This window comes from Hoplias malabaricus, chromosome X2 (genome assembly GCF_029633855.1).
Source record: "Hoplias malabaricus isolate fHopMal1 chromosome X2, fHopMal1.hap1, whole genome shotgun sequence".
Classification (NCBI taxonomy): domain Eukaryota; kingdom Metazoa; phylum Chordata; class Actinopteri; order Characiformes; family Erythrinidae; genus Hoplias; species Hoplias malabaricus.
In genome coordinates, this window is record NC_089819.1 from 31,858,283 (window position 1) to 31,872,909 (window position 14,627).

Consider the following 14,627-nt stretch of genomic DNA (forward strand, 5'->3'; position numbering starts at 1 on the left):
ACAGCAGAATTAGCTAGAATTAACTATTATTAATGAATTATGCTCATTGACCCGCTGTGGGTTCTTGAATCTGAAATTGAATCTGAACTAGAAGTTATAATTCCATACAAGAAAGGTGCACACACAAACAAATAACCAAGGATTGGTTTTATCACACAACTGGTTTATTAATTGTAAAATAGATTAATGAATATTGATTAGACATTCATATAATGAAATGGATTACAAGGATATATGATGGAACATGGAGATTAATATATGAGGGAATTTCTCTATGATAATTACCCTAGATTCTAAGAAAGGCTATTGTTTATCCCAGCAAGCATTTCAGTACCAACCCATGAGCCATGAGAGACATGAGACAATGTGACCTTACGTGTCCAGAGATGGACAGGGAGCATGACGCTGACGGTGCCTTCCGGCATGACTTCCTGGAGAATTGCAGACGCAGGCCTTGTAGGTTGCAGCCGCGGGCGTTCCTTTTCTCCTGAGGCTTTCAGACGCAGCCGTCGGAGCTGGTGGTGTTCTGAAGGTCTCTGTGGGGATTCTTCACTGTCGCTGATCTGCCGCCTTGTGAGAGAGAGACACGTCCATGCAGGTCTCTCCTGGGCAGGTTTCTCCTCATCTCAGAAGGTCATTCTGAGGGTTCATGCGGCCTTCTTTTGTCGTTGTTGGTCCGGAGGCGTTGTCGTCCCTTTTACGGTCAGAGGTCTTAGGTTTCCATGCTCTGGGTGTGGCGTTGAAATTTCGCTAGGGTTAAACTATAGCTTTTCTTAATCTATAGTTTCTATCTGGACAACATTATTATAGAAAAATCGTTTCTCTCTGGACCACGAGGGGCCCAAGACTGTTGGAGAGAGTCATGAGAGAGCCTACGCCTGCAGAGACATCTGCAGAGCAGGGGAGATCTCTGACTACCCTATCTGAGAAGCATTGTCTGCTGGAAGCAGGAGAGAGAGACGTTCCTCAGAAAAACGTCTTCCTCTCAAAAATTCTCTGAGTGTGTCTCAGAGTAGTGTTAAAAAGAGTGAGAGCTTAAGTGTGGTGTGTGACTGGCTTTTACCAGAGTTTAGAAAACCCGCCCTGAATACTTGATTCGTCCTCAGTGAGGGAGAATTGGAGCATTTCTTGCTCCTGATTGGCTGTTTCCTGTACCTTGGTAGTGGCATCACACAGAATTTATGACACTTGACAAGACAAAGACTTGACCATCCCTGGTGAGTGAATATCCCAGGATTCTGAGTCATACTTGGCAATATAAAAGATTATGTTAACACAAAGTGATATCATTCAGACACACCATAAGTTTTACATAATTATTAACCAGCTACATACATAGTATGTGGCTACATTGGTTCTACATAAATTCATATAAAACAAAAATGACTTTAAACACATGTAACTTAGTTCCACCTATTTTGATTGTCAAAATGGAGTTAATTTTAAACAGTTGTGCACATATGTAACTTCAAATTGTTTTAAACCAATGGGAATTAAGGTTTGTGATTGTTTTGTTTAACAATCTTTCAAAATGTGTGAGAAAACAAGTTTGAGTCTGTGTGTCTCTCTGCATTTTGCAAAGATTCTCCTCTTGACCCTGGAACCTTGGGTCGTAAACGTCCTGTAGTGATGTTTTACGAGCCTGCTCTGGATGCTAATTTCACCTACTGATCTTGGCTTGGTGCAAGGAGGGGATGTCACTGAAAATCTCTGAAAACCAGCTAAGAGAGGCCTTTCAGCATAATAAGATAACTTTGGCATATTAAGTCCCCAAAAAGTATAATATCTTTTATTAAAATTAATAATCTGTTCATCTCCACTACACACACATCAAATACAAATACACTAAATCACTAATAGTTTTTGATTTTGTCTTCCTTGGAGTGGAAAATATATATTTACTTGTATATTTTATTTAGTTATTTATTTATTTTTATATATTAGCCAAGATTATTTAAATTATCCAATCCCTTTAAAGAACCTAGATTTTGATGTAATTGATTTAGATTCAACCTAGTGCTTATATATATATATATATGTATATTTATTTATTTATTTACATTTACATTTATGCATTTGGCATAAATTTACAAAAGAGGATCTACATTCAAACTAACACAGCAGCATATATATATTCAAAGCTCCTGGTTACACGTGCATACACAAACCAAACTGGTGTTCCTGTTCATATAAGGGAATAACAATGTGTTATTGGTCCAGAATCCAATCCTCCGATCTTCTCCCAGTGCAGTCGGGGCCACCACAGTTGTGTGAAATGTAAATATGACACTTGTTTAATATGTATGACTCATTATTGTGGATCTTGTCAAGTGGATGCTTAAATCACGTCATTAGTGTGAAGGTCTGATCTATGTTTATGGTTCCTCTAGTGTCTGCCATGTTTGTTTACATCTCATTCACAAAAACTCCTGCCTGTTTTGATGATGTAACAGTTCACAGGAAACTGTCTGCAGGGATTAATGTTTGCAGTTGCTACTACAGATTTCTGTCAATTATTCTGTCTATTACCTGCTTATTTGTTATGCTGTTTATGGCTGATGAGGGGTTGTTCTGTGCTGCTGTGTTTTGAATATAAATCATGTGTCTGATTAACAGAATATTACAACAGGTGAACTTTTGCCTATTTTTGTTCTAGGAGAAAAAAGAATTTAGAAATTCTGAACAAATCCCTGCTGATTTCTTGATTGCCTAATTTCACACAAATAGGCATGAAATCTATTTCAACTAACCCTAACATAGATTATTTAAAGTTTATTAAACTGACAATTCTGGCAAATGTCATGATGGGTGGTTTTTCTGGAAGTTGATCCAAAGCAAAAAAGTTTCTTTCTTTCTGTGGTCAAATGACTGGTGCTTTGTGCTTCTAGTGAGAAATGAGTCGTTTGCTCCTCATCCTCCATTTCTGAAGTCAGAGCCACTATACCTATAGAAACCATGAAGTAGCTATAAGGTTTAGCAGAGCATCAGACATGGATTTACCGCTAAAAAATGCAAGAAAATTAATAAAACCTTTGCAATTATAGCAATAAATAAAATAATGTATTGAATGCTGCTGCAGTTGTAGTTTTTGAGGCATTGTTTTCTTGTCTGGTGCATAATTGCCACAGAGGCAAATCAGGTCAGGTCACTGAAATTTTAATAAAGGTTTAAGAATGAATGTGTCCCAACACACCTTGCTGTAGATGGGGCTGTGCATCTGCAGACTTCTTTGAGTGACCATCCTGACCACAGCTCACTGTCCGAATCACTTATAGGGACCTGCGACTGTCAGAACTCTATCCTGGAGCGATGGAATATGACCCCTTGGTTCGGTGAGTGTTGTTATGTTGTACATCAGGCTAAGTGTGATTACCTGTGGAAGTGATGACTCTGTATGACGTTCTGCCAGGAAGCCCTGTATCTGAGCATTCTTGTGGACATCAAGTTGTTTGTTTGCTAGTGTAATGGTTTTGCATACTTTATCATAAGATGTTTGTAGAGGATTTTCTGTTTGTAATCTGATAATTCGCAACCCTGTTGTGAAGCAGTTGGTGCATGTTGTTTTGCTAAGTAGGAGTGCTAAGTGGGGAATGGGGTAGGGAGAAACAGGCTGCAGTCAGTGGTTCAGATGAGAGTCTGTGTTGGCCATGCAGAACTAGGCCAAAGCATTGGCACAATATTTATTTATTTATTCATTTAGTTAGTTAGTTATTTATTTAGTTAGTCTTATTTCTTGTCCAGGTTTTTTAAAAAAAAAACATAAATGAGCAAGTTCTTGCAATAATATGGTGCAATTGAGATCACAGTCAAATGTCAGACTCTGCATACTTCAATAACAAAGAGTACATTTTCACTAACGAAGGGCAGAGAAATCAACCAATAAATCAAGATCCAAATACAAAGGAAAAAAATAACTAATTTCAAAAAGCAATTAGTGTAGATGGACTAATATCTCTCTCTCTCTCTCTCTCTCACTCGCTGGAGAGTAGGCACAATTGTGCTGATTCTGTATTTTACTCAGCAACCGGAGCATTTGAATATGCAGTGAGGGCCAATTCTGTATCATACTCGGCACTGGTGTGTTCGCACAGGCAGGGGGGCATCCTGCACCTTACTTGATAGCCAAAGTGTTTGCACAGACGACAGGGCAGATTCGTTATTATACTTGACAGCCACATGCTGGCTAAAATACAAACAGCCCCAAACACTAAAACATGTCACAAATAGACGTTCTAAACGCTTGACTGATATATAGATTTTATGATATACAGATTAAAATCCATATAACTACATCTATATCTATCTGTCTGTCTCTGATATGTGTAAAAGTGTAAATGTGTGGTGCAATAAGAAAAGAACAATTTGCAGAGTAGGGCAGAGAAATTAACCAATAATCCTAGGTCAAAATATAAACTAACAAATTGTAATAAAAAAATAACATATAACTATAACTATATCTCTCTCTGAGAACTCCTTCTCTGCTTTGTCTCATTTACATAATGGTAGCTAATAGTCCCCTAATAGCCTGGTATGTGAGTGTGTGTCTATGAGTGAATGACTCCATGTCATAGTTAATATCATCCTGCTGTTCATCACATTTAATCACTTTTATTGATTTATTCCCACTCTTCCATTTGCTCTCTGCTCAGAGTGTCATTTCCTTACATATCCAGCCTACTCACTTCTGTAATAAACACACACACACATACATCCATTTTATATATTATCTATCTGTGACAGAAAGCATGTCACTTTTTTTGGGGAAGTGTATGTTCCTGGTCAGCTTAGAGTTGGCCAAGCATCGATATTTTTACCCCAGCAGCATCTGCTCCCAATTATCCTGAGCCTGCCTTTCTTTCTTTCTTTCTTTCTCTCTCTCTCTCTCTCTCTCTCTCTCTCTCTCTCTCTCTCTCTCTCACACACACACACACACAAATACATTGCAAGCCTTAATGCTGCTTCACAGGGAGTAGTTTTGGATACCAATTAAAAGATGTGAAAACGGAAAAGCAAGGCTGTAATAACAGAAGTGGAACGTTTTTAGAGGAAGTGAGGGAAGAAGAGTGTTTCTCACAGCTAATGATTGCTGTTAAGGATACAGGGCATTCACATCATTGCATACTTCATAATCAGTAGATAATGGAATCCTGTAAAGCTCAGATTAAACTTGATATCACAGCTCTTAGTGATGTAAATAAGTGAGAAATATCTATTCAATGTTCTTTTATTCACTTCTGTATCATAAACACCAACAAATACTGGTTAACTTGATCTGCATGAATGACTACGTTGTAATTTCAAGCATATTTTCTAGCGTGGAACAGAAAAATCTTCTCAGGCATACATGGCCAGTGATTACTGGACCACACAGTAGAAGTAATACAGACCTCAGAATGTAGTTTAATGTAGAAAGATTTTATAAACCATTTAAAGTAGTCCATTTCAATTAAAGAAATGTAAATAGTTAATATCAACCTGCTCTCAGTAACAATATTGTCCACTTAAAGGCAATTTTCACGATTTTAATTTAAAATAAATATATTCTGTTGATGTTTTTACATCATTTTATAGCTCTCAGTCAGTTTCATGTTGGAAACTGTTTTTTACGAAGTTCCAGTATCAGTAAATGTGTTAAAAAAATAATAAAACTTAAAAAAGAGTTATATCAGGCTTTCTCTATCTCTACTAATGGCAGAGAAACAGCATCTGGAGGTATTTAGACAATGAATAGACCTCCAAAAATTTAAAAGCATGAAGTGAGATAAGCATATTCCTCTCTCCGTTCTCCATAGGTGGGTAATCACTTATTTTAAGTTAAAATTCGGCCATGTACAAACAACAGAATGTTTACCATTCTACCTTAAAAAACACTGAACCTCTCAACGTAATCAAGTCAAAGCAGCAGAGCAGCAGGTCTCCAGAATTGTAGACATTGCTTTTGAGACGTTGCTTAGGGACTTTACTACTGAACTATTTGCTACCAAAGAGTACCCAGTACTCTTGTGCAATCTCAATAATGTTATATTAATAAAATAAACAGTTCTGATTAATGCAGTGTAACATCATGAGTTGTACCCCAACCTCTCTCTCTCTCTTGCTCTCTCTCTCTTCAGGCAGGAGCAGTGAAGGACTACATAAAGATGATGCTGGAATCGGAGCAGCTGAAGTTCCTAGTCTTTGCTCATCACCTCAGCATGCTGCAGGCTTGTACTGAGGCTGTCATCGAAGCCAAGGTACTACGGCTCAACTCAGACAGTGTGTGTGTTTGTGTCTGTACATGTTAGAGAAACTGATGAGGCCTGACCATCAGCCCCGCTGATCTGCTAACTTACACTCACATGCTCCAGCATGAAAAAGTGAGAGAAATATGCCTGTGCACGCATATTAGTGTGCATATTGGCGCAAGAGAGCAGAGTTTGAATGAAAGGTGGAAAGGACAGTGATGTGTGTGAAACAAAAAAGGGGTGGAGGAGATGGAAGAAGTGAAGCAGAGGGGAGAACAATTGCGTTAGAAAAGTTAGAAAGTAAAGGGTATGTGTGTTCAAGAGAGAGATGTGATGGTATTGTTGTAAACTTGTCTTCTGGTGGTTTAAAAGTGAAGAGAGGAGACCAGTCTGGATATAATGCTGTTTATTGAGCACTCTGGTTGATCCTCAGACTGATCTCAGAATGATCTGGTCATAAGCTGAATCTCAGACTGATCTAATGGTTTGTTAGAGGCACACATCTTTATACCCATTTTACAATTTCACACATGGATTGATCTTTACCTAAAACAGGATCTGGAAGCACCAGGAACTGTCATAACACATCACTGTCATGAACAAGCCATAAACAACCTAGGCCATATACATCATCTGAGTTCCTGGTCGTAAAGTTAACAGCTGTTCTTATCAAAGGTGTTTAAAAAACAGGGAATGTGTGATCTCTAAAACAGTCCAAAATGTTATAGGAGAAATGGTACAATTCAGATCCAAAGGAAAATATAATACAACATTTCTCCCTCTTGTACGTAAAAGAAACGTACACACAAATTAAAGAAAAATAAAACAAACAAAATCGTTTGATATTCCTAAGTGGAATAGGCCTTATTTCTTTCCTAATGTATCTTACATTAGATATAATTGTTAGTGTAGTGTAGTGTAGTTGAAAGACATTGTCACCGCTCACATCTGAGATGTGAACAGCAGCACATGTAGTCCATAGGGTCAGTAGAAGAAACAACAATTCCATTTTCATTCCTGTCATCTACCTTGATGATTATCAGGAATAGTGAGATGAACACATCCATGCAGAAATCTTCAAGGGAGTTTAATTTCATCCACTGTTGTTCTTGACTTTACCTAGAAGGTACAAATACAAAAAAAAACAAAAAAACAAGAAGACTTGGCAGTATAATGTTAACAAAAAATAAAACAAAAACAAAATCTAAAAGACTTGGCAGTATCATGTTGGCTGTATATAAACTTTTAACATTTTGAGGAGCATCACTTCACTATTGCATCGAGTATTACCACGTCTTACCCTACCTAACACTGGGCTCCTAAGATACTGGCTGATCGTATCGTAGGGTGAAAAGAGGGTGTCTTCACTTTGGGTGTGGCCCCTGTAGCCTACATGCATACAGTTCTTCCCAAAGCTCTCCCAACCAGTTCAGCCATCTGTCCCTAGTTAGGTGGTAACACTACTTTGCAATGTGACACGTGTGTCCATGATTTCTTCCCTTGACACAATACTGCTGCATCTGTTACTAAAAGCACTTGGAATGGGCCTTTCCATTTTGCTTCAAGTGGACCAGCTGTGTGATTTTTAATCATCACAAATTGTCCTGGAACAATTGGATGTCCCCCCCTGGAAGGCTCAGTCCAAGCATCTTTGACACGTTGTTGAGCAGAATGTATAGAATTGGTGAGCTGCTTACAGTACATTAATAAGGCATCTGACGTAAGATGCACATCTGCCTGTCTAAGGTCAATGCTTCCTGGTAGAGACATGGCACGTCCTGTAATGATTTCATATGGACTCAAACCAATTTTGCGTGTAGGTGAGGCTCTGATGCTACACAATACAGCAGGTAGCGCATCCACCCAAGAAACCCCACTTTGGTGTAGCTTTGACAAACGCTGCTTTATATTTTGGTTTTGTCGTTCCACCTGACCAGATGCTTGAGGTCTGTACGGACAATGGACCTTCCATTTAACCTGCAACATTTTCATCACTTCCTGCACTACTTTTCCTGTAAAGTGTGTTCCCTGGTCTGATTCTATGATGTCAGGCAAACCCCAACGTGGAATATAGTCTTGGACCAGAACCTTGGCTGTGTGCAAAGCAGTTGCCTTTTTTGTTGGATAAGCTTCTATCCAACGTGAAAAATTATCAACCACAATCAACACATCTTGCTTTCACTGACAGGGAGGTAGTGTGATATAATCAACTTGCAGATGTGTGAAAGGTCCTGGGGTGCCATTGTGTGCACAGCAGGTGTGGATACACCCGCCACTGTATTGTTTGACTGACACAATATACACCGCTTCACTACATCAGATGCATGGGAGCGGAATTTGGGATTCCACCATACTGAGGAGAACCGGTGAACCATGCTGTGGACACCCACATGTCCTAAACTATGAATTTGCTGAGCCAAGTATGGTAAAAGTGCCTCAGGTGCTACATACTTCACTCCCTTTGTCCAAAACCCACTGGAATCAAGACACGCACCTTTATCCACCCAAGACCACACTTCAATAGCAGGAGCATCAGAATACATTTGCATTAGTGATGAACATACAGTTTGTAAACTAGTGTCATTCGTTTTTGTAGCAGCTACTGTAACTGCTGGTAATTTCCCTGCAGCCTTTGCTGCTGCATCAGCCATGGCATTACCTCGTGCTTCATCTGTGTCAGAGGAATTATGAGCTTTTACTTTAACAACTGCAAGTTCTGTTGGAAGCTCGCTAGCTGACATGAGATCAGAAACCAAAGAGGCATGTTTTATAGGGGTACCAGCAGCTGTCAGAAAACCACGACGACACCAAATATGGCCAAAATCATGAATGACACCAAATGCGTACCTGGAATCCGTATAAATTGTTACAGTTAGACCTGAAGCTAGCATACAAGTATTAGCTAAGGCCACCAATTCAGCAGCTTGGGCAGAAAAATGATCAGGAAGACGACCCTGAGCAATTACTGCATGTGGCGAGCAGACAGCCCATCCAACATGTTTACAGCCATTCAGAATCTGTGCTGAACCATCAGTAAACAAAATCAAATCAGGATTTTCCAATGGAATTTCAGAAATATCCATATGTGGACTGTGTGACAAAACAACACAGTCAGGATCATCTTCACCCTCATTACAAGTATCAGACAATGCAGTCATCATTAATGACAAGGGATTAGTGATCTGTGCCCTTTGCAGGCAAACATGGACCAAACCCAGTTGCATTTATATACAATTTAGCTGAACAGTACTTTACAGGCTGTAACTGACCACCATGATCTTGCATGAGGCATGCTGTCATAAAACCATCATTTTCATGAACATACAATGTGAAGGGAAGATCAGGTTGAACAAAACTTAATGCTGGGGCAGATGTCAGAGCATCCTTAAGCTCTTTAATTGCTATTTCAGCCGTGTTGGAAACCTGAACACTATCTGTTACTTTGGGGCTTCCCTTCAAAATATCATATAAAGGCTGAGCAATTTCCAATCAATCCATGGACGACAATAATTGCACAAGCCCAAGAATGACCTAAGCCCTTTGATGGTGGTTGGTACTGGGAGTGCATGCACTGCAGAAGCACGGTCAGGAAGAATGGACCTTTGTTCAGCAGTTACTAACTGCCCTAAATAATGCACTAAAGGTGTGGCTAACTGTGCTTTGGCCAGACTAGCTTTGTGACCATGTGCACTGAGATGTGTTAGTAATGCCACAAGTTCATTGATATGCACTTCCTTATTAGGTGAAGCAAGCATGACATCATCAATGTATTGAACTAGTGTGGAATTTTTAACAGGACATTGTGGTTCTGCCAAATGCCGCCTTAGTGCCTGGTGATAAATAGTTGGACTATTGTGTAGGCCCTGTGGTAGTCTTGACCACTGAAACATTTCACCATCAAAAGAAAATGCCAACCATGGTCGACTGTCTGGGTGAAGTGGAACAGACCAAAATCCATTAGACATATCAATAACAGAGAAGACTGTGTGTGTGTTTGGTACTCCATCAAAAATGCTGCTAGGATCTGCAACCATAGGTGTTATACATATGCACATGTTAGCAATGCGATAATCTACTGTGAGACGCCATGCCCCTGAAGCCTTTTTACAGGCCAAATTGACTCACTCTGTGCCTTAATTAATATACCTTTATCAACCAATTCTTGTATAATTGGTCGAACACCTTCAATTGCTTCCCTGGCTAGCGGATATTGCTTAGTCACAGGTGGAGGTTTTCCTGTGAGCTTTACTGGTTCAATGTCCAACAGTCCACATTCATCCTTGTATTTTGACCAGATAGGATAGTCTTTAATTTGAGGATCAAACACTTGAACTGGAAGGACAGACAGCCTAGGATTCCCAGCTCCAAATTCCAATTGCATTTTCAATTGAGAAATGGCATCAATACCCAAAATTGGAGGTGACTTAATTGGAGCTACTATGAGGGAGAGAGAAATAGATTTAGGACCAAACCTTAAACACACAGGCTCTGTTTGATATGTATTATAGCTTTCACCTGTTACACCTGTACTTACAGTAGCAGTATTAACCAAAGACAGTTTGAATTTTTTAGCCATTGCAGTGGGTAGTAAAGTATCTTGTGCTCCTGTGTCAATCAAAAAATCACATTCATTATCATTCACAGTGGTTCTCACATACAATCTATTATCATTATTTTGGAGAATTGGCTCCAAATATGCTCTCACAGCTGACATTTCTAGTTTAAATGCTCTGAATCTGTTGAAAGAGCAGAAATCCGAGTGGGGGCAGCCAGCTGAGTAGCCTGTTGTATAAGTTTTAACAGCTGTCCTGCTACCTCTGAGGTGAGAGGACTATCTGACTGAGACTGTAATTCTTCTGGACTAGACTTGTATTTATAATTTTGCCATCTCCTCTTTTTACAATCTCGTTTCAAATGTCCCTTTTTCCCACAAAAGTGACACACGTTGTTATGTTTATTCTGGAGGACCTGACTACTTGTCAGCTGGGGAACAGTTTGCAAAACAGAGGCAACATGTAGTTTAACCTGCGCATCTCTCTCGTATGCTTTTAAACACTTAGACAACTCGGTCAGTGTACTAGTGCGCCAGTTGGGCTTCAACAGTGGCAAAACCTTCCTCATTTCTTGAGATAAGCCATCAGCCCACTGGGCCACTGACACCCGAGAATTCAGAACGTCTGCTAGTGATACAAACTCTGAACTTCCCCCATGGAGCAAAAACACCTCAGCAAACCTCTGTGTGTATGGACTCACAGGCTCATTTTCCCCTGATGACATTCCACAACTTTTTGCCAGCAAACAGTAGACCATAAATTGTTCCTAAGTACTGTAAGCAACCCCATATTACAGTCCTGCACTGCTTTCACTGCTTTCTAGATTTCAACTTATTTATCTGTGTCTCATAATATTCCTCCATGACTTCAATTTCAACTGGCAGGAGTATTTGCGAGCACACAAATATGATGTCTAATGGATGAAGAGAATACAGTTTGAATTTACGTGTCATTTGTGTTAAGAAAGGACCAATGCCCATTTCCTTAGGGTGCTTAAATTCTTTAGACAGGCGATCTATCTGTTCTGGATTTAGTGGGTTGTGTTTAACTGAAATTTTATCCTCCCCCTCTCTAGATTTTACTTGTTTTACTACAACTGGAGCAGCTTCTAACATTGTTAGATCATATCATTCTTCATTAGTGCTGTCACTAGAATCTGAGCTGGAAGACTTCTCTTCTAGACTTTAAAATTTTGTAAGAGATGGATACAGCTTCTCCACCTTTTTTGCAGCTAATTCCTGAAGGTCCCTTTTCTCTTTTACAAGTTTATCTACTTTAACTTGTAGTGCATTGAGAGATATAATGCTGTTTATTGAGTGCTCTGGTTGATCCTCAGACTGATCTTAGAATGATCTGGTCACAGGCCGAATCTCAAACTGATCTGAGATTTTAGTTATAATTTTAGATTTTAGATTTTTGATTTGAGATGTTTGTTAGAGGCACACATCTTTATACCCATTTTACAACTTCACACATGGATTGATCTTTACCTAAAACAGGATCTGGAAGCACCAGGAACTGTCGTAACACATCACTGTCATGAATAAGCCATAAACAACCTAGGCCATATACATCATCTGAGTTCCTGGTGCACTGTCGTAAAGTTAACAGCTGTTCTTATCAAAGGTGTTTAAAACAGGGAATGTGTGATCTCTAAAACAGTCCAAAATATTATAGGAGAAATGGTACAATTCAGATCCAAAGGAAAAAAATAATACAACAGTATGAACATTAAATATTCACTGTAAGAAAGAAGCAGATCACGATGAACACATTCATATTTATAGCATCACTGTTCTGACAAAAGTGTATCTCCAAGATGTAATGACCAAGACAGTCATACATAAATAGATGTTAATAATGGTAAATGGTAAAATGGTTAATTATCAACCTCTTGTTAACCCATTCAGTTACTTAACACTATGAGTTGACATATTAATTAAGATTGTACAATTCAGGATTTATTTGGATGCTGTGTGTGTTACAAATAGTTTTACAGTCCAGGGTCCACATTAGCAGTGATTACAATTTTTCTGATTAAGTATTTTGCAAGTTTTGAAGAGGTTACTTGCCTTTTGGGGTGCGACTGTTCACATTATATGATCCATTTATTTTACACCCAAAATAAGCACAGCAATAGATAATAGACAGTAATTAATTGCAGATGTTTGTTTCTGTTCAGCGAAAATATCATGTTTTATCAGTATTTTGTAACAGTATCAGTATTTTACTTGTATTTAAAGGAGCAATCTGTAATATATTTAGTTTACTAAATAAAATGATCAGTATGTGTTATCAGAAATTAAGGAATAATTCTGAACATTCTAAGGTAAGCACTGGCATACCCGAGAACAGTGCTGCAACCAGGATATTCTCTTTGAGAAGTGCCCAGTCTGGAGTGGCGCTCTATTGGTGCACCATGACCAGAGATGGAATAAACAAAAAGTAATACTGGTGATATATTTTCAAAGTTGGAGGCAACTTAGAGCCCAGCGAGAGTATAAGAGGGATGCAGATTTGGATTGTTTTCTCCTTAACAGCTAAGTAAGTCATTTCTGAATATCTGTAACATTAAATACACCTATGTATGGATAAAAGTTGTAAACTTGGTTGATTTGTGTGTTTTAAACAAATGAAGTGAGTTTTGAGCACAGGTAACCCATGTAAAGTCAGTGTGTTTTGAGAACAGATAACAGATTTAAACTGTGGTTTGTGAATTTTAGACAAATTAGTGAGTAATTACCACAGATTAGGGATGTAAGCTCTGTTGTTTTTGTGTTTATATGAATAAAAATGTGTATTCAGAGCAGATAAGGAATATGAACTCAGTGAAATTTAGGTGGAAAAATTGATGAGTAAATTAAATTAAGGTATATAAATGTCGTTCCTGGGAATAATCAATCTAATTGCAATGGCAATTGTAGCCTGGTATAGACTACAATATTATTTAAGGTTGAAAGGAATTGTGAATAGCTCCAAACTGACCCATGTAAGGTGGAACTAAATGAATATGAAAATTGTAGCTAATAAGCAAACATCTGCCTCCTAATATTAGATATAATATGGAAAGGAATAATCAGTAAGGGAGATAAAAGCCTAGTGAACCTTTTAATGTCAAATTTTAAGTCAAATATGAAGCCGGTGAACCGGTTTACCTTTTGCCATTTATTAGCATAAGTATATATTATAGTGATGTACAGTTTTCTTTGTAAATAGGTTATATGGCACATTAGTTTCAGCAATGGCGGCCAAGTTTCTTAGAATCCTCTTTGTGTAGGTTCACTTTATCTCAGCCTGGCAACCCACTTCGGCTTTGCGTCTGTGGAGGTATGGTGGGGGCAGAAACCTCTCTCCACAGTTTTGAATGTGAAGTGCATTACTCATTTTAAACGCTTGCTGTCAGTGTTACAGTTAGTTCCTTTAACACCCTTTTCTCAGTAAGGGCTTCTGAGCTCCCCATCTTTTCAGACCCCTAGTGTTTACTTGTGTTCTCGCAATGGAAGGATGAAAAGAAACCCATTTGATCAAAAACAAACAACATAATTTTATCTCTGATATATCAGCTGAGTTCAAACATAAATTTGAATCATCTCCAGCAGCAATACTGTTTACAATTTAGATAACCGTGTAAATGAGTGTCCTGCGCTTGTTTTTTGCAGTGAAAACATAGCAGTAGTTTGAAAAATGAATGAAAAAAGAGCGATATAAAGTGTGTTGGTCACTAGATCATATGGCATGGACTATTATTAACAAATGCCATTGTGTCCAGATTAAGAAGAACTAAAGGGCAAGGAAGTGCTGTGTCTGTGTCGGCTTGTGGGGAATTTATATTGTATCTCTGCTATGGCAC

At 38.6% G+C, this 14,627-nt stretch overlaps 1 protein-coding gene across 3 annotated transcripts in view; it reads left to right on the plus strand.

The window, feature by feature from the left end:
• Positions 1-14,627, plus strand: part of LOC136676342 (DNA annealing helicase and endonuclease ZRANB3-like) — a 166,768-nt gene that overhangs the window by 77,552 nt on the left and 74,589 nt on the right. For all 3 annotated transcript variants that reach the window (XM_066653271.1, XM_066653273.1, XM_066653272.1), the window contains exon 9: positions 6,114-6,233. In XM_066653271.1, the coding sequence (XP_066509368.1) occupies positions 6,114-6,233 (120 nt within the window). The remainder of the gene's footprint in view (positions 1-6,113; positions 6,234-14,627) is intronic.